The 23838-nt window shown below is 35.8% G+C and overlaps 2 protein-coding genes across 3 annotated transcripts in view; both read left to right on the top strand.

Moving 5' to 3' along the window:
• The window catches only part of LOC122808741 (polyamine-modulated factor 1-like), a 252245-nt gene extending 249210 nt beyond the window's left edge, over positions 1 to 3035 (top strand). For both annotated transcript variants that reach the window (XM_044079747.1, XM_044079748.1), the window contains exon 5: positions 1894 to 3035. In XM_044079747.1, the coding sequence (XP_043935682.1) occupies positions 1894 to 1962 (69 nt within the window). In that variant the 3' untranslated portion in view covers positions 1963 to 3035. The remainder of the gene's footprint in view (positions 1 to 1893) is intronic.
• A 16528-nt stretch (positions 3036 to 19563) lies between these two features.
• LOC122808739 (transmembrane protein 243-like) lies at positions 19564 to 20542 on the top strand. The gene has a single exon (XM_044079746.1). It carries the CDS (start codon positions 19831 to 19833, stop codon positions 20302 to 20304), a length of 474 nt encoding a protein of 157 aa, XP_043935681.1. The 5' UTR covers positions 19564 to 19830; the 3' UTR covers positions 20305 to 20542.
• Positions 20543 to 23838: the final 3296 nt, after the last annotated feature.

Here is a 23838-nt window from a genome sequence, read left to right as displayed (position 1 = left end):
CGCTCGTACACGATTGGCCCCCGGGACTCGTATATGCCTTTCCACCAACTCCCCTGATTCCGAAATTCTTACAGAAAGCCAAAGCCCTAGGAAGGGCTGTAATTTTAATAGCCCCTTTTTGGCTTCGACAGATTTGGCTTCCCTTCCTTTGACTATCAACTGGAGGAACCTTGGATTCTGGACCCAGTTCCAGATCTGCTGACACATTTGTTAGGGGCCCTTCATTCCTGTCTTCATTCCCACAGACTGACAGCTTGGCTGTTCCTATTACCAACCTAGCCAGGTCACACGACTTTTCCTCGGAGGTACAGCATATTCTTGTATCTTCGCATAAAGCTTCCACTAGAAAATTGTATGCCAGCAAATGGAAGCGATTTGCCTTTTGGGCATCCCAGAAAAATATTGATCCTTATGTTGCCCCGATTGCTAGTATTCTGGAATTTCTGTCTAAGCTTTTTCATGAAGGTGCTGCAGCTGCCACTATGAGTTCAGTTGGCTTCTATTTTGAATTTCCACCTTGGATCCTAAGGTTCTAACCTAATGTCTCTCAGACTATTTAGGGCTTTCTTAAAAGGTACCATTCATCTTAGGCCACCTGTTGGACAACCTTTTACTCCCTGAAATCTAAATTTTGTGCTGTCACTGATTATTCTCCCTCCCTTTGAGCCTGTATCATCCTGCCATTTAAAATTCCTCTTTTGGAAAACAATTTTTTTGCTAGCCATTACCTCAGCACGTAGAGTGTCCGAGCTTCAAGCCCTGTCTATCAAACCCCCATATTTGGTGTTTCATCCTGACAGTGTGTCACTGAGGACTAATCCTTCCTTCCTTCCTTCCAAAGGTGTGTTCCGAGACTAATCTGAATCAAACTGTCGAACTTCCAACCTTTTTCAGTAACCTTTCTAACAAGTTGGAGTATATGTTGCATAAGCTTGATGTTCACAGACAGTTGAGGTTCTATTTAGACAGAACAAAGGAATTTAGAAAGTCTGAACAACTTTGTTTCTCATGCTGACACTTAAGAAAGGGCTACCGGTTTCTAAAGTTACCCTTTCCAAATGGTTAACTGACTGCATTAAATTTACATACTCCTCAGCGAACCAACCATTAGAGCATGGCGTGAAAGCGCATTCCACTAGGGCTGTTGCCACTTCTTCTGCTTATGTGGCTCTATTGCCTTTGGATACTATATGTGCAGCTGCCACTTGGTCTAAGCCGCATACCGTTATCACTCATTATGAAGTGGACAGGGCTTCCTTTGGTTCCACTGTCCTCAGGAATGAGCCACCCAGGTTTGGGGTGCTAGGGACGCTGCCCGTGCGTAAGAATGAATGGCATGATTGAACAACTTCACATAAAGAAGTTATGTACTTACCATAACGTTCCATGTGAGTTGTTCATCTCACCTTCATTCCCACCCGCATTCCCCCTCCAGATTCTCGAAGAACAAGTAAGACTTGTGGTCTGGTGGGTCTTGTTATGCAACTTCTTACTCTGGCTGGGAGTACCTGTTATGTTTTATATCGGTTACATGCTGGGATCAGCAAACTAGATCTGATGTAGGACAGAGAGCATCACTGGATAGGGATTTGGCCTCAAGCTATTCTAAGATCTTGAACTTGTGAAAGCAGCCGACTCTGAGCCGATGGATCAGCTCCTAACCCATGTGTAAGAATGAAGGCAAAATGAACAACTCACATGGAACGTTATGGTAAGTACATAACTTCTTTTTTTAAAAGGTAAAGACTGTTTATACACTTTAGTGTTTGTAATCTTATTGAAGATTTAAAATGAGTAGGATCCTTGGACTACAGTATCTCATGAAACTGTGCGTTTGTTATAGTATGTACTGTTTGAAAACATGACAAACCTGTTTTTAATTGTATTCCTTAGGCAATTCAGAAGGACAAGCAGCAACTTATACTGGCCCTTGGGAATCCGACTGAAGAGAACTTAATATGATTTTTTACTGGCATTTAAGAACAATCCTACACACAGTGATTGCCTCACAAACTTGCTTTATTTATAAAGCTCGAATTGTACACATTTTTTGATTTGTGAGATGTCACAACCTAGAGCCTCGTATCTAAGTATTTATACACAAGTGTTTTTTATTATTTCTGAATGGATTCTTGCAGGTTGATGTCTGTTGTGAACTGTGTGTTCACAGAACTTGGGCAGAATCTTTTTAGTTAAGAGTTTAACAAAATCTTAAGTACAGGACAGGCAACTCTAAAGATTGAGCATGAATTTACTGTATTCACTCTGACAATGTAGATGGATTTAGATGTAAATGTTAGGCCTATTAGAAGGATTATATGTTGCTACTGTGCTTGCATTTTCATTATACACCAGTTATTTAATAAATGCCTTGTAGGGTTTTGTGTAATTCATTCAGAGGTGAAATATATTACTACCCCAGAAAAGCAAAGTAGCTGAGGCTGAATTTCTTCATAGGTTAGTACTAGGCTAATTGCCCTTGCGAGTCATTTTAAGTCTAGCCAATTATCCCTTGTGAGACTCAAACCCTGCACCTTGTGTTTGTAAGGCAAACACCTTAACCATTAGGCCACCCTCATGTTGATTGAAATGCAAATAAAAACAAATAGGGGCTTATATAGTGCATTTTATAGTGAAGATGGGTAAAAAGGCCATGGTTTCTGATTGTACTGTCATGGTACCATACTGAAAGGGATTTTGTGGATTTTTTTTTTTTGTGTGTGTGTGGTCACTGTTACATATGTTCCATTTAGACTCTTCATGCAGCATGGCTTAATAACTGTATCCAAACGTAATTATTAAATGTTTGTTCATTATACCACTGTCAATGTTTGTTCATTATACCACTGTCATGTGACGAGATCACAGGAGACCAGTGAGGACAAGTTTTGTGCTGATAATTTGGCTAAGGTAAGCATGCTAATGAAAGGTTTTCTTCGAACTGCTGGGCTGAATATGCCATGCACCTACAAGGATATTGTCCTCACATTTGTATAGAAATTTAAATTAAAAATAAACCTTTCCTTTGAAATTTAGTGTTACTGTTCATGATTGTTTTTTAATGGGTAGCTTAAAGTTTAACACTTTTTATATCCCCTGTGTGTTGCTCATAAAACTTCTGTTATAGTGCTTGAATTGTCAGAAGTGAATGTAACCACTGCTGTTTACAGTTAACACAAACCCCTCTTCTGGTTATATCACTTGAGATATTTGTTTTTCAAAAGATTTCCATTGGAAAGTCTTCAGTTAATTAGATGAATGTTTTATGGTATATGGTTGGTGTGCACAGGAGTGTTTGTTTTATTAATTTAGTATTGTTTTCCTGTCATTCTTTTTTGTTCTCTTTACATATGAATTCTTATTCACTGAAGCCCCTTAACCAAGTTTTTAAGCACGTTACTGTAACATGATGCCTGCTTTTACACTATTAATCCACTTGATGCAGCACACTGATTTTTCTTTTTTTTTTGTTTCATGCATGTATTGAGAGAAGAAATGTGACTTATTTCTCATTCCAGTGTTTGGGATTTGGTATAAACTTTTAGAAACTGCTTTTGTTTACTTAGCCCTACAGCACTTTGTTGCATGGCTTTAAGATGTTATTTCTTCCAGCATTCACTCGTTATTCATGCTATGTCATATTGCCTTAAACTGTGAAGTGGAACATTTTTAGGACACTGTTTTGTGCTGTTTTTAATGATGTGAATTTGGGAGTACATTTTCAAGAGGGCTTCTGTTTCACATTCAGTTAGGTAACCATCTTAACTCCCTTTGCAGCGTGTAGTGCTGTCAGCTTTAACTGTGTACTACAATTTTACTTGCTTTTGTGATTTTTTTCACCAGTGTCTTTTTACAAGAAGGGATATGAAGTCAAGTAAATAAGAGAAAAAGTTTCTGCTTTTGGTGATATTTGTAAAAGATACTTTGTAAAAGAAACTCTAGCAGGAACCACCCTACAGATAAGTGAAGAAATGAATTTAGTATAAATATGACTATAAAACAAGTGAGGCACCAAATGTTTGTTCAGAAGATGTCCGTTTAATAGCCAGCATAAGATCTATTACATGGTGATTCACAAAGTAATTGACAATCAAGCTACAGAAAATCACAATGTAACAAAGCAACACCTATCTCTCAATATAATGTCCAGGATAAACATTGCTGATGCCATTCTGTTTGCAGAGGAACCTTGGATACTGTTTTTGCATGTGACAGATGTAATTATTTTTATTTTCGCCATCAATGGTTGCTTGGTTTTATTTTGTTACAGTCGTTGGTAGTGAAGGATATTGTTCTCTTGACTTTAAGACAGGTTTTGTAATATTAAAGTAAACGTTTAAGCAAATAGTGGGATGCACAGCAAACTGCTTAGAAGTCTGTACTACAGGTATGTCTCAGAAGTCCAGTTGCTGTGATTTTTATGCAACCCATAAACTAGACTGCATGGTAGTTTTACGCAATGAAAGTAAAAAGCTTGGCGCATGCCTTGCATCAGTGCTACTGCTGTGTGAATGTTTTCACGTTTTACAAAACTAGTCTCCCTGTTTATACAGATTATCTTTTTATGTGCATGAGTTAAATACTATGACACAAATGAAATGAATCATTATTAAAGTGGCACTCTGTTATGCACTTCTTACATCAGCAGTGGATGTCGTGATCATAGTAACTTAAAGTGCGATTTTGCAACAAAACTTTGTATTTTGCTAATCAACAAATTAAATTAATTAAAATGTGAGCCAGCTGGCATCTGACATATCTTGTAACTGTAAATAAAATAAACTTGCTCAAAAGAGCACAAACTGAAAAAGCAAATGAAACAAAAAATAAAAAACGCCACCAACGCTGAGTGAATCCACACACAGATAAGAAGCTGAGTGAATCCACACACAGATAAGAAGGAACCATTAATAAACTATTTAATAAACGACAAAGCGCTTTTACCCTGTAACCTCAGGGCATCATCAGAGTGACTTAAGCATAGTAAAAAACTTCATTTATACTACTAGAAAATGCAACACGCCCACTAAGCCAATGATACAATAAATAACTAATTGAATAGCTAATGTGTGTAGTGATGAAGTTAAAAATTTAAAAACAGTATGCATAAAATCTATATATGTAACAAAATATATATATGTAAACGCTACAATAATAAAATAGCAATATAAATAAATAATTGCAGTTTTAATAAATGCTAACATTTCTAAAAACATGCTAACTAAAACATACCTAAAAAAACATTCTTCACCCGTCTATTGCTAATACATACATATCCATAGTCAATGGTATTATAGTCAAATCTGTAGTGCTCTTAGTTTCGAAACAGAACTCAATGGCATGTTCTCAATACCTGGGAGTGTCGTGGCATTAGTTCTCAATTGCCATTCCACCTCCATTTTCTCTAGATGTAAGTTCAGGTCACCTTCTCTGCCTTGGTCAAAAACTCTATAACAAAGAAAAGAAATTTATTAAACCCCCCACATTTCACAGAATGGTCATAAAGTGCACTTTCTTTTTCTTTTCAATGTCCCTAGCATGCTCTAATATTCTTTCTTTCAATTTTCTTGTGGCTTTACCCACGTAAAACGCTGAACAGGACAAGCAGGTAGCTATATACTCTGCCATTTTAGTGTTACAATTGCAGTGCCCAGGACTTGGAATCGTACAATGGTAACCCTCAACCATAACATATGTATTAATAAATTTACATGCCTTTCACATGCTGCACTTTGACATATTAGAAACCATCCTTTTCTTGTTAACTGATTTTTCAAATACATTTTTAAGGTTTGCACCTCTAGAAAAAGTAATTTTAGGGGCCAAACCCAACAGGTCTTTAATGTCAGGGCTTAAAACAAGGTTCCAAGTGTTGTTAACAGACCAGATCTGTGCAACCTCATGGTTAAAAGGAAGAACTAAAGTAATGTCATAGTCTGTCGCTTTTGATTTTGTAAATGTACTCCCAAAGTTAGTATGTAAAATAAGTAAGAACTTTTCTTTCCTTTTCCTACATATTTCATTTCTAGTTCTAATCAATCGATAGTTTGGTGGGATATCCTCTTTCTTTAAACATACCCACTAAAGTGTACATTTCCTGTGCAAAATTGCTCTCATTACTTGTAAGTCTTGAAATCCTGACCATTTGACCTTTTACTGTACTCTTTTTGAAAATTAGAGTGGCAACTGCTATACTGGAGAAGAGAATTCGAGTACGTCCCTTTTCGATGTACCCTGGAAATAAATCTATTGCTACTTTTATCCCAACTTAATGTAATATCCAAAAAGTCAATACTGTCATTACTTGCTTTGTGTAAATTTCAAAAATGTCATGGTGGAGTTCAAATCAATAAATTCTTCAAGCTCAACTAAACTCCCTCTCCACAGAATTAGTATGTCGTTGAGAAATCTAAGCCATGTAATCACTTTGCCATAAAAATTGGATGGAAACACACTATTTTCCTCCCTCTTAGCCAGCACCAATTTCGCATGGATTGGTGCACACTTGGCCCTCATGGCTACACCTGTTATTTAGTGGAAAACTTCCCCCTCAAATGACAAAAATTTATTGTACAACAATTCCATCAAATCTACCAAAAGTTATCTTTTCACATTATGAATTCCTTCTTTACCAAGCAAAGATTCTCCAAAAAGTGTCAACCCCTGGTCATGCGGTATAGATGTAAATAAGTTCATAATATCTTCCATGACAAATAAAAAAATCGTCATTAATAGATATGTCCCTGAGGATTTCTAGACAATGCCATGAGTCCTTCAAAATATATGTGTAACACTTTAGAGTACTTTTACACCAAAAGTCAGTGTATGCTGCCATAGGCTCTATTTTTGAGCCAGTAGCGGACACAGTAGGCCTAAATGGAGAGTTTAAGTTTTTGTGGATTTTGGAAATTCCAAATATTCTTGGTGTTACCAGAAAATCCACTGTCATGTATTTATACTCAGTAAAATCTAACACGTTGGGTTAAAAAAACATGTAAAACCCAATCAGTTTTACCGTGTAAGCTCTCCTCATCTCGTTGATAGACACTCTCGCATATGTATCAGTGTCATTTCACAATTCATAGATTCTAAATACATAATCCCGCTGGTCCATAACAACAACCCCCCCCCCCCTTGTCAGGTTTCATAACTCTAACCTGGTTTTTAACATTGTTGTTTCAACACATTTCTTTCTTCTGCTGCTAAATTGTACTCTTGGTGTTTGCTTAACTATGCTATTTTGTTTATTATAAATAATTCATTGTATGCACACATTGCGCGTGTTTCTGCATATGTGTATGTATATAAAGTACATGTGTACAAAAGTGTGTGTGTGTGTGTGCATTTAAACACAGTTAAGTACTTCTGATTTCCTTTTCTTAGTGTTCTTAATGCAAGGGCACATAGTAAATGTATGTTAAAGTAAATTCAGCTGTATATTATGGTTGCTGTCTGACAATGCAAGGACTGACTTAAAGTCAGTGGGAATCTCTTACAATGGATCTGCATGTACCAGATATGCATCCCACTCTGGAAGGATGTCACACACAGCATAAAAAACCTTTTTTATGAAGAGTATCAGTGCACCTAGTTTATAGGTTTGCCACCTGACTCTCTTTCTGCAGTTCTGGTGTGTGTGTGGGGGGGGGGGCTTGAAAATGGTAAATGCATTTATACTTTACAAGAAAAAATATTTACTGACTTTTATCTAAATGTCATAGAAATCTTTGCTACTATTAAGTTATCTTAACATGAACTATTATAAATAACATTTAAAGCTTATAATTTCAATACTGTGCTGCTGCTTATGTAAATTTGTCAGAAGAGTTGACAATTGCCTTTAAACCCCTGACAGATCTAATTGCTTTGTTTTGCTATGAAAGGAGAGTGTTAAGTTCTCCTCCCATCTGCATTAAAAACAGTCAAAACAATTCCACAGCTTTCTGTCTTTTTTATATCAGCTGCTGTGTTCCTGACATTAGCAGGATTAATTACCCATCTAAGATTGACTGCAGTACCTGACAGGGTAAACTACAGATTTAACTGTGTCTATGATATGTCATGCAGATGGAGATGGATTTCTCTGCAAAGTATGTGAGAAGTTCAGTTTAATAAAAAAGAAGGTGGGCTTTCCCTTCCTTTGACGTCCAATGCAAGGAAATAAAAGTTTTAAAAACTACAGGCAGGTTTCTGGAACATACACAATGCTGGAACCATATTGTAGGGAGAAAAGAAACCTAACGATTGAGTTAAGCTGTATGAGAGGGTGGAGTTTTCCTTTAATACTAATTACATTTACAGAAAGCACTCTAAGAATTTTCATTTTCCCTTTTCCTTATATTCATGGTTTTATAAGTTCATAGCTAATTATTAGGCTAGCTTTCCTAACGGGGCATTCTAAGACTAGTTAATTTTTCTCAAACGTGAAAATTAAACTCTGTACCTTGTATCTGTGAGTCAAACACCTTAACCATTATACCAAATCCCAATCTTTAGCTGTATATATTCTTTTTCATCCATTTATTTTCTTTTTTGTTTTATACTTATCCCTTTAATTTTTCTTTTCCTGTCTTTTGTCCCTTTACCAATAGAATTATTTTTTTGCCTTTTACCTCCCAGTTTTGTCCTTTTTGTCACTTATTTCATAATCTTTCTCTATATCCTCTATTTTTTCTCATATATTTTTAACTCTATTTCTATTTCTAAATTTTTTCTCTTTGTTTTTCTTTTTTCTTGCTGTTATTTTCATGTTTACAATTCATCCAGAAAGGTCTAGTTTTGTTACATCTATAATATTTTAATTCACTTCTTTTGCATCGCATTCCTTTTTCCCACCCAAATATTTATTTATTTTATATTTATTTTTACATTTGTTGACCGGGCTAGTCTAACTGGATATATGTCCATTTTCAGTAGAGGCCCGGGGAGATAAGCTCCAAGACAGACATGAACAGACAAGATCATTAATGTTACAAAAAAACAGACCTAGATGAAATATTTCTACACATTTCATAAAACTATTTACAGTATTTAGAGCTAATTATTTACATACTAGTAGCTAATACAGCTTCATATTTCTACATACGTGCTTTCATGTTGCACTAAAGACAGTAATTAGAAGAGCGAGTAGATTTAGTAAAGATGCTAGTAGCAGTAATGATTGTTTAGTTAGGGTTACTACAGGGGCAAAGCCAGTGTGTTTTCAGGAAGATTTTAAGTTTTTGTTTAAAGAGTGATAAGGAAGGAAGGGAAGCAAGTTCACTAGGTAGAAGGTTCCACTTTTTCCCAATTGTATTTGAGAACAGAGAGTCTCCTGCCATGTTGTTAGTCTTATTGATGTTAATTAGGAGTTTATTTGATGAACGCAAGGCGTTAAGATTTCTATAAGGGGTTATGAGGGCTAGGAGTATTGTAGTATTGTTAGGTTGGTTAAGGATCTTATGGGTAATAGTAAGTTGGTTGATTTGAAGCTGATTTTGTAGTTCAAGCCACCCGAGCTGTTTGATATTATGACAGTGATGGGTTCTGAAAGGTTTACCAGTGGCAAATCTGGCTATGCTGTTATAGGAGGTAGATAATTTGAGAAGATTATTTTTGGAAAGGTTGGTATATATTGGTGAGGCATAGAGAAGTGTAGAGATTAGATGGAAATGGGCAATGGTAGTTCTTGCTGTTGGTGTTAAGAAGGGTTTAATTTTATACAGGGAGCCCATTTTTCTGTTAACTGATTTTATAATGTTGTCAATATGGGTATCAAAGTTAAGGTTGTTATCTACTGTAATCCCTAGGAGTTTGGTAGTAGAGTCTGGTGATATAAGGGTGCCATTATTAGAGATGACTGAGAAGTCTGTTGGTATTGACCTGCGAGTAGGAGTAAAGAGCAGGAGTTTTCTTTTTTTGGGATTCAAAAGGAGGCACCGCTTCAAAAACATGTCTCAACTATGCTAAATATCTTCTGGGTTTGGGATTGCAGTTCAGATGCAGATCTGGCTGTACAGATTAATGTTGAATCATCTGCATATTATATACAAGTTGCATTGGGAATAGCTAAGTAGAGATCATTAATGAAAACTGAAAATGAGAGGACCTAGAATGGAACCCTGGGGTACACCCAGTGTAACTGGATGGTGAGATGATAGTTTATTGTCCTAGAGCACTGCCTGTTGCCTGCTGCTCAGGTAGGAAGTGAACCATTTTACAGATAGAGAACATAGGGAAAGTGATTTGAGAAGACAAATAAGCAATGCGTGGTTTACCATATCAAAAGCCTTTGAAAGATTAATGAATAGAGCTGAAGAGAGTTCATTGTTATTGCGGTAACTTTTAATGGTGTCAGTAAAGGATAAGAGGGCAGTAATGGTACTATGATATGGCCTTAAGCCATGTTGGCATTTGGCTAGTATGTTGTGTTGAGTGAGATGGCCTATTAGTTGATGAATGCATTTTTCCATTATTTTTGCTAGGGGGATAGAAAGGCTATGGGCCGATAGTTTGAATAGTCATTGGGGTTGCCACCTTTGTGTAGGGGGATGATGTGAGAGATTTTCCAGATGGCAGGGATGGATCCTTCCTTAATGGCTCTATTTATAAGGATGTAAATAGGATAAGCTACTGCTTTACCTGCTTTTTGCAAATATTCAGCAGGAATCTGGTCAGCGGAAGGGGTACAAGGCTTAACTTTAGCTAGGAGTTTGAAAATGAAGTTAGTAGAGATGGGTTGTAGTAGGAAGGTAGGAAGTGTGCTAGTCATAGGGATTTGTAGGCTGGAAGTGTCAGGGGGTAGCTGACTGGCTAGAGATTGGATGGTTTCTGTGAAGGAGGAGTTAGTCATTTGCAGTTTGGAAGGGAGTGCCATAATTAGCTCCTATAGGGGTTGGTGTACTGGAGTGTCCTGGGTAAAGGAGTTTATTAATACTTGCCTAGAATCATTGAGGGTTATTTTGGTGTGTTTTCTGTATTTTACAGAAAGTTTTTTGTCTAAAAGTATAGATTTTTTTAGCTGCGTTTCTTAATTGTCTAAATGTTTGTTGATCAGATTTTTAGATTTTTTTAGCTGCGTTTCTTAATTGTCTAAATGTTTGTTGATCAGATGTGCTTTTAGTAGTTCGCCACCTAGTCCAGGCTTTATTTCTGAGTAGGATTTTTTGCCTGGTATCTTTGGAGAGCCATGGGGGCTGGTTTTGCCCTGATTCTTATTATACGTTTGGGTGCATGCTGGTCTAGGATAGTTAAGAATTTAGAGTTAAAGTATTGTACAGCCTCTTCTAATGGGCGAGTTTTTAGATTAGTCCAATCACAGGCACTAAGTTCGCTCTGGAATAGAGTTTGGTTAAATTGTTTGTTGGAATGTATAGTCCTGCATGCTGTTGGGTGTGCGATATCTATTCTTTGCCTGATTATATAGATCAAGCAGTGGTCACTTATACCGTTAGGGAAAATACCTACTCTGTATAGTTTTGGTGATGATTATTAATGAGTATCCAATCTAAGGTGCTCTCTTTTTGGTTTGATTTGTTCATTTTAGTTGGGGAGATGGTCTGAGAGAAGCCATGAAGGTTAATATGTGAAGTGGGATGCTCAGTATTGATACACTTCCAGTCAATATTGACATCACCAAGGATTATAGTTTCTTGTGGGAAGGTTGCTGAGACCCAGGAGGTAGATAGATACATATGATATTTAAGGATTTACTAGAATTTAGCTGAATCTTTGAAATGAGGATTTCTGCATTACTATCTTTAGGTGGGTTATAGGGTGAGGTGGTAACTTGTAAGCCCATCCTTGAAAAGAATTGCTACTCCCCCTCATTTTCTGTTTTTACAATCATGCCTCAATATATTATATCCTGGTGGGATAATTTCATTATCTTGAGTTTGTGGCTTTAACCAAGTCTCTGTGAGGCATAAAATGTCAAAAGAGTATATGTGTAAGAGAGAATGGAGATGAGGAACTTTATTATTGATACTTTGGATATTGAGATGTGCTATCAGGAGTGAATTGGGGAGTTTATTGGGGCTGAGTGTGATAGCGGGATTGGTGGTAGGAAGATCAGAAGGTAGGACATTGGCTGGGCCTGGATTAGGATGGATATCACCATTTTGTAAGGAATGTATTTTTAGAATGTGCAATTTGTAATGTAGATTACTTAGAAACTGAGCTTTCTTGGTTGAGGGATTATAGTATTTGATGTGGGACAGCCTGTGGAACTTTGCAAGTATGTAAGTAGGTGCAGATATTATATTTATGTTATTGTGGGAGATAGTGAGGGTTTGTGTGGATATTTGCTTAGGTGGGTAGTGGAACTGGGGGTAATATAGGTGTTCAAAGGAGGTTAATTGATAGGCTGAGGTTATAACAGATACTAGTCTGGCAGTGAGTAGTACTTTAGTTAAAATTGAGGTAGTTGTGGAAGGCATGGTGGATACAATTGGTTGAAGAGTACTATCTAGTGGTAGGTAGGAGGGCCTAAGGAGATGCAATACTAGGTAGCGAGAGCTGTGATTGGTTACGTGGAGTAAGGGGTGTGGTGCTGCTTATGCAGGGTGGTGGTAGTATCTGATTCGTTGGATGTAGAGGAAGGTGTGGCCAAGATGTATAAGTTTAGGGCCTCTGGGGGTGGTTGGGATTTGAGGGTAGAGTAGGGGAGTGGAGTGAGCCCGCAGGGCAAACGGAATGGGATGAGCCAGCCAGCAAGAGTGTGAAACACCAAATACCAACCAATCAGTAAATCATACTGGGACAGTTCTTATCAGGTGAGTTTTAGCTTAACTGGCAGAAATCAAACACTGGTAAGTGGGAGAACAAAATAGTCACTTTGTTGAGAATGACTTCTGCTCCCGTAATGCTCAGGGAGGTTATGCTGTTCTTGTATGGCAGGGTGGGCTGTTACCTGGCTAAAATATGTTGTCAGCCGTATCAAAACCTTAGCTGTGAGTCAGAAACCGTGTTCGGTACTCTACTGCCATCTAGTGGCATATGTAGGTAACGCCAACTAAGGTAACTGAACAGGCTTATAAGTGAGATAGAGAAGCCAATAAATGGGGGTGGGGGTTAATGGCCTCAGGGTATATCCGCAAGTGTGCTGGCACTACTGATGCATAAGTAATAATCGCTTATTTTGAACAGCAAAGTAGTCAAATAAAAACTGCAGGTTGCCACCTAAACTGCGAGGCTTTAGAGGGCCCGTCCGCTTGTCCAGAGAGTTATGGAAGTGGACAGGATAATTCCCGAGTAGGATGGAATAACAAATGGGGAGAACAGCCTGAGTATCAGTGCTTTGTGTCCAAGCTGTAAAAGAACGGAAGGGGGAAAACAGGTTAAAATCACTGGAATAGGGTGTGGAAATAAGAGGAGAGAAAGCAGGAGGGCCACAGATGGGGAAGAGGAGCTGGGTATAGGTGGAGACTAGGGGAGGAAAGTAAAGAGCAGTTTGGGAAGAGAGCAGACTAGGCCAGGAGAAGTAAGAATTGTTTGGGAGAAAGGAAAACAGGAGTGATAGCGGGTGCAGTTGTAACAGTTCAGAGTGTAGCAGGCATGTAAAAAATAACTATTAACAACTTAATTCTAGCATGCACGGAGTTAATCATGCACTTGCCTGTCTAACAGGCAAGTATAGATAAAATAGCTGTATTACTCTTAAAAAATCTATTCTATTAAACGTGGAAAACAGCTCTACAGTGTTCTAAAGTACAATAATGGTATGAAGCAGTTTAGGTTATGTATAGTTCAGCAGTAAAGTTTTCCGTAACAGGCAGAAACAGCGTTACTATACTCTTGATTCTACAAGACAGCAAAGGTGTTAAACAGTTTCTTAGCTGTGAGCAGTTCAATGTACGACTAATTCATTTCGCAGGGTTAAATGCATATTTGCCAACATACCCTTAACACATACAGAAAACAGTAGTACATGAAGGTCAGGACCTCCACTAAAATAGTGTTTATAGACTAAATAGTACAAATAACAGATATCTATGCTAATAGTACAAATAACAGATATCTACAATACAGTTTATGTGGTCAGTACTATTCTCTGAGCTGAGATAAGTTAAACATTTCTGTGCTACAAGTAAATACAGAAGGTAGCAGAAATTACACTTATGAGCAAGCACACCACGCGGAGGACCGGAGACATCCTAGTTAGGGAAATGGGATTTTAAAAATGGCGCCTCGAGTGCGGCCAAACATTTAAAAAGTTTGTATGAGTAAAAAAGGGGCTGGGGGAGGACACAGCACATGTTCCAGGGGGTGGAGGAAAAACTCCCTTTGCCCATTTGCAAGAGGAAATAGGAGCCAGCCAGCAAGAGTGTGAAACACCAAATACAACCAATCAGTAAATCATACTGGGACAGTTCTTATCAGGTGAGTTTTAGCTTAGCTGGCAGAAATCAAATATTGGTAAGTGGGAGAACAAAATAGTCACTTTGTTGAGAATGACTTCTGCTCCCGTAATGCTCAGGGAGGTTATGCTGTTGTACGGCAGAAAGGGTGGGCTGTTACCTGGCTAAAATATGTTGTCAGCCGTATCAAAACCTTAGCCGTGAGCCAGAAACTGTGTTCAGTACTCTACTGCCATCTAGTGGCATATGTAGGTAATGCCAACTATGGTAACCGAACAGGCTTATAAGTGAGATAGAGAAGCCAATAAATGGGGGTGGGGTTAATGGCCTCAGGGTATATCCGCGAGTGTGCTGGCACTACTGATGCATAAGTAATAATCACTTGTTTTGAACAGCAAAGTAGTAAAAAATAAAAACTGCAGGTTGCCACCTACACTGTGAGGCTTTAGAGGGCCCATCCACTTTTCCAGAGAGTTATGGAAGTGGACAGGCTAATTCCCAAGTAGGATGGAATAACAAATGGGGAGAACAGCCTGAGTATCAGCGCTTTGTGTCCAAGACTGTGAGGCTTTAGAGGGCCCGTCCGCTTGTCCAGTTATGGAAGTGGACAGGATAATTCCAGAGTAGGATGGAATAACAAATGGGGAGAACAGCCTGAGTATCAGCGCTTTGTGTTGAAGACTGTGAGGCTTTAGAGGGCCCATCCGCTTGTCCAGAGAGTTATGGAAATGGACAGGATAATTCCCGAGTAGGATGGAATAACAAATGGGGAGAACTGCCTGAGTATCAGTGCTTTGTGTCAAAATAATTTTAATCAGAAGTTAGGTACTGCATCTGGACCTGGGGTTTTCCAATTAGAAACAAAGTTAAGAAAAGCCTCTATCTCTCTGGTTGTTACTTCATCCCATTTCATATCCTGTACCTTTAAACTATTTTTTCTTTTACTTTTTCTATCAATTTAGCATCTTAGTTATGCTCTACAGGATCTTCATAAATACTTCTCCAAAATGTATCTATTTCTTCTTTTTTTGTGGTCTTTCAATTTTTTTTACCATGTTTCCTAATTCTCTATAAAACTTTTTTTGGGTCATTAATAAACTGCTTATTTTGTATTTTTCCTTTATATTTATTTGCATATCTAATAAGTTTTTCTGCCTGCACTGAGATTTTTAGTTTATTTGCAATAGAGCATGATAGATCCTGACCTGTTCTAATACTGCACATTGCTTTTATCACATCTAAGTATTTTTGTTGATCTGTTCCCTCTTATATACTCTTCTAACAATGACACTTCTTGTCTTAATTGCTTTATATTTTTCTCTGTTTGATACTTTCATGATGGTATTCAACTTCTCCCCCTTTCTTTCCTCATTATTCTGTGTTCTTGCGGTAGAGTTTTATCAGTTATTAATTTAGCTGCACAGTAATATCTTCTGTTTACTTATGTTATATCACATGGATCTCTATGGACAGTCCTATTTATTGTGTTCATTTGTTTTATCAAACTTCTGACTTTTGGGATTTAATTGACCTTCTACAATCTATTCTTTCATTGATCTTAATATGTTTATCTCTATTAAATCAAGCAACTCTTCTCTTAGCTCATTTTCTTCTAAACTGAGGGCACATTTTTTTGTGTTCTGTTTCCTGCGGGGCATTCTATAGAAGGTTCTATAGCATCTTCCTGTGGCATATTACCTTCAATTTCATCCTGTGCCATCTGTTGCTCTGTCATATGGGAACTCACTGGCCTATCACTCCTCAACATTGACTGTGCCAGCGTTTCCACAGTTTCCTGTTCCTTCCCTTCAAGTGAACATTTATACTGGTTTCCTGTGGAAGGCTGCAAAATATTTTCATATGGCACCTGACCAATTGCTTCCCATTCCACTGGTTTCCCCTTAATTTAGATGTCCATTACTCTATCCCATTGTGGTGCTTTCTGAATTAGATTTTCTACACTGAATCTTTCACTTTGCAGATACTCCATAACCTCAGTTTCTGTTTCTTTAATTTCTTCACTACTACTAACCACCTTTTCTGTTTTTCCTCTTTGTCTTATGTTTTTGTATTGTAAAGTTTTCTGTGTCTGGATTCCTTTGCCTGTAATTTTCTTCAAATATCTTTGGTGCTGCTCTTTTAATATTGATTAGTTTTCCTTTCTCCTTTGCATAGATATTCGACCATATTAAATCTATTTTTCTTTTTCATGTTCATAATTCTTCAGATGTATGAAAGCCTAAATGTTCTCCAAAATATACAGATGTTACAAAGTTTAACTATCATATCTTTCCATTGCGTCTCCCTCAGCTGTTCTATTCCAAACATAATTCCCAAAATTTCTATTTCTTCTTTGTTAAATTTAATTCCTCTTATTTCTTCAGAAAATCCCAGTCCTTTACTTTTTTCCTTATTAATACCCAATCCTATTTTTTTAATTCTTTGTTGAGTACTTCTATGACTATACTTATCCATTTACATTTTTAACTGCTAATACTAAATAATCTGAATTCCCTCTGGTGTATGATATTTAGCTTTCTCAATAGTCAAGTTTATTTTAGTAACCACTGCATTCATAACTAGTGCAAATAAGATGTTGCTTTCCAGGCATCCTTGTTTGTTACCACTCTTTATTTCACTTCACTTAACCATCCATTGATTACTAATCTAACTTTATTTCCACTGTATACAGATTTCAAAATGTTTATTTTTTATTTACATTGTACTCTAATCCTCCTAGAGCTTCATGTTGAATTTTATCAAAGGCTTTACTCACATCACCTATTAATATTTTTAATTCTGTTCCCCGATTAGTTACATCATCTACTAAATCTCAACATCAAAAGTCCTTGACTTCCTTTCTCTTTCATTACAAAGACCGTTTCAGACAGCAGTTTGTTTTGTCTACTATTCTTTTTTTTTTTTCTATTATTTTCATGAAAATTGTATAATCTATATAATTTAATACCAATGGTCTCCAGTTTTTTATATCTGTTCTTTTTCCTTTTTCCCATATAATTTTCATGATACCTATGCATATTTTTTCCATCATTTATCCCTTTTTCAAACCATTCATTTAGCACCTTTAAAAAGTACTCTCTTTGCCATTCTTGCATGTTTTTATATATTAAGTATTTAAGTCCATCTAAACATGTAGCTGCTTCTACATTTACTGTTTTAGCATGTTTTTAAGTTTCATCATTGTGATCTTTTCTTTCATCCTCTTATCTTCTTCAGTTATTTTAACTCCCATTTACTTTCCCTTAAAGTATCACATATAGTAAAGATGTCTAGAATGTGTTTCTTAACTGTTTGCATACTTTTTCATTTCTTAACTCTCTTATTTTTATTTTCTTTAACTATTTTGTTGACGTAAGGTGCTACTTCTTTTCTTCTGTGTAAAAAATATCATTGTTTGAATAACATTGTTTAATGTTTTCTTGATTCAATTCATACAGCATTCTTTTTTCTTATAAATTATTCTCTATTAACTATATTTCTAAACATCTGATTACTAATTTCCTTACATTTATCACTGTCTAGTAATCTTTTTGTCTTTTGCCATACTAATACTTCTTTTCTATATAATCTTTTGAAACTGATCCACCATCTCTAATATATCTAAAATTCTCTCATATGTATGTGATCCAGCCATAATTGCTGTAATATATTCTTTATATACTCATTTAATTCTGATTCATTAATTCTTTTTACTCCTCTATCTTTTTATGTAGCCTATTATTTCTTGAATCTCTATCCATGTAGCTAAATGATTTGGAAATCCTGCTAGTTAACACCCTTGATGTATTATGCTTAAACTCTATGATACTATGAAATAATCATTTTCAGTTTTTAAGTTACTTCTTTTATATGTCCATTGTTTATTTTCCCATAAATACATTTTACTGTTTTTGATCATGTCTGAGTTAACATTATCATCAACTCCTTCTTTTTGCCTATGTCTTAAATCACACTTAAAGTCCCCATTACTATTATTTGCATATATATACTCACATAATTTAACATTTTTCTGAACATTATTTCTCTTTGCTTTTGTAAGGTATATGCATAAAGTGTAATCACTCTGTAAACTTGGTTTTTGAATCTTATGTCTAATATTAATATTCTTCCAATCATAACTATTATATAATCCATAATCTCTATACATTCTCTACATAAAATAGCTATGCCTGCACATTTTCCATTACCTAGGTTTCATATAACTTTATCTTCTGATAATTCATTTGTATGCTTTCTTCTTCTGTTATTATTATGTCTATTAATGCTATAATATCCATATCTAATTCTCTACACCATTCTAATACTCCTACCCTATGATGAATGTTTTTTATAATATTAACATTGATGGATAGGACTCTCACTAAAAGGATAAGTTTTTGTTATATATTTTTTATTCTTTTCCCTTTTTGTTTTCTTCCACATATACGTTTTTTAAACTTACGTTTTCTACCTTTCACTCTTTTCCTACAGAATTTTTACTTCTCACTTTTGCCCATTTCTTCTCCCTCTTTCTCACTTGAATTGCTAACTTCTGCTTTTATTTCTCTTTCTTTTCCATTTGTTTTATTCATACCATCTCTCACATGTAATCTTACACCTTTCTCATCCATGTTTTCTTTTTGTGGCTCTTCTGTGTTTAGTATAACATTTCCCTTATCTTGGTTTAGTTCTGTTTCTTGTGTATGGTTTTCTACAGCTTTACAGTTCATCCATGAATATCCTATTCCTTCACATTTTACACACTTTTGTTCACATTTCTTTGCTTCATGACTAACTTTACCACATATAAAACATTTTCTTTTATCACAATTCTTACTTAAATGATTTTTACCACATTTAAAAAAACATGTCTTTGGTGGTCCCTAGTATCTAACCATGCCCTTATTCCCCTCAATATTAATTACACTCATTAAATGCACAATTTTGTCATTTTCCATTCTCAGTTTTACACTGCATTCCCATCCCCCCAGCCCATAAACCTCTGTTGTCATATATTTTTGTAACATCCATAACATCTCTACATACAGTTTTTAAATAGTTTAAATTATTTGCATTTATTTCTTAAATAAATTGTGGGTCTCTAACATTTTCACAGTTTAGATCATTGTTCTACAAAATTTGTACAGTAACTTGCTGAAAATTCATGTTGGAAAGATAACTATGCATCATGTTTATACAAAATAAAGTATATTCTTCCATCTCTCAACGTTTAAATATAATACAGCGAATTGCGGTAAGGGTTAAAGGAAACCGAGGAAGAATGCGAGTGGTTGGTTGGTGACTATGGTGAAAAGGACTACATCATGAGGAAAAAGTGGAAGACTTAGTGGCTTTGTTTACTTGGCAGAAGGCCATAATTTCCAGTACCAGTGATGATTATCTTTTGATTATATGCCTCAGTCTTTCATCCACTCAGGGTTATCTGTGTATAGGAATGTTTCATTTGTACAATTGAGCTGTTCCGTGATGTACAATGGAAGACTATATAACTAGGACATATGGCACCAGTGGTCTAGACAGCCGGCCTTTGTTTGGGGAAACCTCTGCAAGGGATCGAATTATCAGTTTGATTTTAGGTGGAATAACTGCTATACTTTTTCTGGTGACCTTAATCAGTGCATTCTTTCCTCATTTACCTCCGCATCCTCTGAATGTTTTCTTTGCTGTGTGCATATTCTTGAACTGTATTTCTGCAGGCATTCTTATTTGGTGGTACCGCCAGGGGGATTTGGAACCAAAATTCAGATATCTCATTTATTACATCTCTGTTTCTATCATCATTTTATGCACATGTGCCAACCTGTATTTCCATGATGTGGGAAAGTCACTGACTTCGATAAACATGACATTGAACTGGTGTGGTGATCCAAAGCAAAGCCAGAACATTGAAAAAGCTGTCAAAATGAATGTATGTTTACATATGCAACAGATAGTGAATGCTTCCTGAACTGAAGCATGCTTTGTTCATACCATCCGTTTGGTAGATAACCTCATCTAAATGTTTTAAGAGACACTGGTACATATACTATCACAACAAGCTTGACATAGACTTTTAAAGTAAAGCAATGCTGTATACATTCCAAATCTGCCATTGCTTGTTTGTATTTTGAAAACTGAAGTTCATTTTTATTATTGCATAACCTGCACTGTAGCACTCATGAAATGAACTAGTAGACAGCAGTTGTATTATATTTAAACGTTGAGAGATGGAAGAATATACTTTATTTTGTATAAACATGATGCATAGTGATCTTTCCAACATGGATTCTCAGCAAGTTACTGTACAAATTTTGTAGAACAATGATCTAAACTGTGAAAATGTTAGAGACCCACAAATTTTTTAAGTTTTTAAATAGTCCTTTACATCATTTCTTTCAACTGTGGTTCAGAATTGCACGAATATTATTTTTTTCCTCTCTGTTGATTGCCTGAACAATGTATAAGTTCCAAGGGTTCGTATCCTTTTTGTTTTCATAATGTTCTAGAAATTTTTTCTACATATTGTGCCTCTTCAAAAAAAAGTCACAAAAAGTCTCTTTAGTAATACAAATAAAGGCCCTTACCTCTGTGCTCAACACCCACTGGTGAAATGTTGCTGTCCCACATTTCATACCTGTCTAGTTCCTTTTATGTTTGTTAATTATCCTCACTCAATAGTTTTTTAACTCCTATCTTTGTCATTTCTCTCCTTTCACCTTCTTTTACTGTCTATGCATACAGTTTATTTTCTTCTTTTCCTGGTTTTCATCTTGTTGGATTCTGTCCATTATCTCTCCACATGACATTACTTTCTCACTCTCTGGTTCACTTTGATCTATTAATTTCTTTAGATATACACCCTGCAACCCTCCTGATTAGAAGGTTTAACAGCACACTCAGTTGTAGTAATATCTGTTATAAAAAGATCACGTTGAAATATCTCCTCCAAATCGGCCATTTCAACTTTATTTTCCTCTTTTTGTATTTCTATTTCATTTTTGCTTATTATTTTAACATTCTCCTCCTTTAATGACATTTCAAACTCACCTTCCATTACAATAGCTTCCTTAGCTGTTCAAATAACATTTCTATTTTTGCCGATAACACCACAGCACCAAAAACATTAGCAGCAGCTTCTTTCTCCTACATGCTTGCTGTTTGTCTGAGCCTCCTATGCACCTGGAATGGAAACAGGAAACCAAGTGCATTACACATGAATGTGTCCCCCCTACTCTGAAGAGTAGGGGAAGTTCCCCAGCAGTGTAAGTACTACCTCAGATCTTTTTGAATATAGACCACTAGCCTAATGTGACTAACCCGGTTAATAAAGGATGAAACAATTAAGAATATTTTACCATATCATTTGCTAAAATACATTGTAAGTTTGAAATAAAAAGTTGTTGTATCTTTCGGCTTTTCCCGGTTAGGGGTCACCACAGCGAAACTCCGGTCCTCTAATGATTGGCAGTAGATTTTTATGTACCGAGTTGCCAGCCCTGACGTACAACCTTCAATGAAGGTACGCCCATTCACGCATGTCTCCACACAGAAGACGGTTTAGCTGAGAATCGAACAGGACAACATCTTATTGTGAGGCGACAACGCTACCGCAGCACCACCACTGCAAGTTTGAAATGAAAAGAATACTTCCAATTCATATAATTAACCAATAATAATCTTATGTAATATTTATTAAAAATGTTATCAACCATCTTTACTTTCATTTATAGTGACAGTTTTAGCAACAATTATTTTTCCTTCTAATCCAACATTTTGTCTAATCTAGTTCCTTCAATAAATTTTGTGGCTACACAAAAGAAAATACTGCACATATCAAGGTTTTAAGATTGGGCTACTTATACTTTTTTAAGTTATGTATGTTATTCATATATCTAAATCATTTCAGTTTGTAAAGGTATGTTGAAGACAGCTTGTAATTAATCATGTTATATTATTTATTTTTATATTTTCACTAGAGATTTTTGCTTTTTTATCACATAAACCTAAATGAGTTTTACTATTTCAAATTATATGCATTTTATTTACTCTTTGTTGACTAATCCTACTAGGCCACTGACATCTTTTTAGGCAAGAATAATGTATACATATGACTCTAAGACCCAAGGTGTTATTCATACTGACTAGAGAAAATTTGGCCAGGTCACCTAGGGCCTTCACTCTTTTCTGAGCACAAGGTGGTATCCGAGGGATATCACTAGTGCTTGGGGAATTCCAAGATGGAAGAAAGTATAACCATCGCTGCTTGAAAAATTTTGGTGAGAGAGAGTCACAGTAAGATGAAATCCTAGTTACAGAGTTGGAGTGTGGCAGTTTAAATAAAGTGATATTGGACAACTTAATGAAGGAAAGATAAACAAAAGAAGTTGAGGCAAAAAAGCTATTAGAAAATGGTCATCAAAATCTAAACCAACTATATTAGAAGTAGTGAATATAGTACCAGAGATAAAACAACTGTAATAGAGATCTTTAGAAAAGTGTAGGACCAAACTACATAGGAATAAAATGGGAATTGTTGGAACAATACATACAGGGGAGGATTTAAAAGAAGGCAGGACTTAAATGAGCTATACAATGTTTGACTAAAAATGATTGAGTACATTATAAGTGATGTATAATGTTTGCAACTGGGAGTGTGTCAGTTATTGTTTGTGATGTAAAATGCTTGTGTTGGTGTGGTTTGTTTTCATTTATATAAATGTATGCTTGCTTATGTCATAAATAATAGCTTAATAAATATGTTTCTTGTTTTAAAAAAAAATTGGCACAATTTGAATAATTTATGTAATGTTGCTTAGGTTTTATGATGTATGGCAATATATTTGACATATGTTTGTTGTTAATTTAATACATTTTGATTACTTTTGAATAAATGTAAATTTGCCTATAAGTTATAATTCAATAAAAGTATTTAAAAAAAGAAGTTAAGAAGGTGAGCTAGAGTCCTGTGATAGAGTGCTGCAGGAACAGCCTGTTAATGAAGATGATAATGTGGCAGATAAGCAGATTACAGAAGCTCAAAGTGCAGAAGCATGTTTACCTGACAGAGTCATCAATTTTAGGAATATGACTTTGCATCTGGTGACTGCAGATGGCAGAAATGAAGTAAAGAAAAAACATGCAAGTGCATTAAGACAAGGAAAAGGAAGGTAACATGAAAAGAGGCATTTGCTGACAGCAGAAGTGCAGCAGCTTAAAAAAATGGCTAGAATAAGAAGTAAAACCACTGCTACTATACACAAGTTGGACTATATTATATTGCAATTAAGATTTACCATAAAAGATATAAGAACTTTGATATATTTCAGGTTAGAAACATTTTCAATTCCTTTTATACCCATAGGTAATTTTAGTTTAGTCACAGAGTTAGCATTGATCAACAAAACAAATTTAAACATATGACATACATACAATTAAAAAAAAAACATCAAGAAACAATTATAAAACAACACTTTCAGCTCAACTTGTTTTAAATGCAGTGCAT

Source organism: Protopterus annectens, chromosome 8.part0, assembly GCF_019279795.1.
Source record: "Protopterus annectens isolate FY-2018-M chromosome 8.part0, PAN1.0, whole genome shotgun sequence".
NCBI classification, from domain to species: domain Eukaryota; kingdom Metazoa; phylum Chordata; order Ceratodontiformes; family Protopteridae; genus Protopterus; species Protopterus annectens.
The sequence above is the reverse complement of the archived record's forward strand: the minus strand, read 5'-3'. Positions and strand labels throughout refer to the sequence as shown.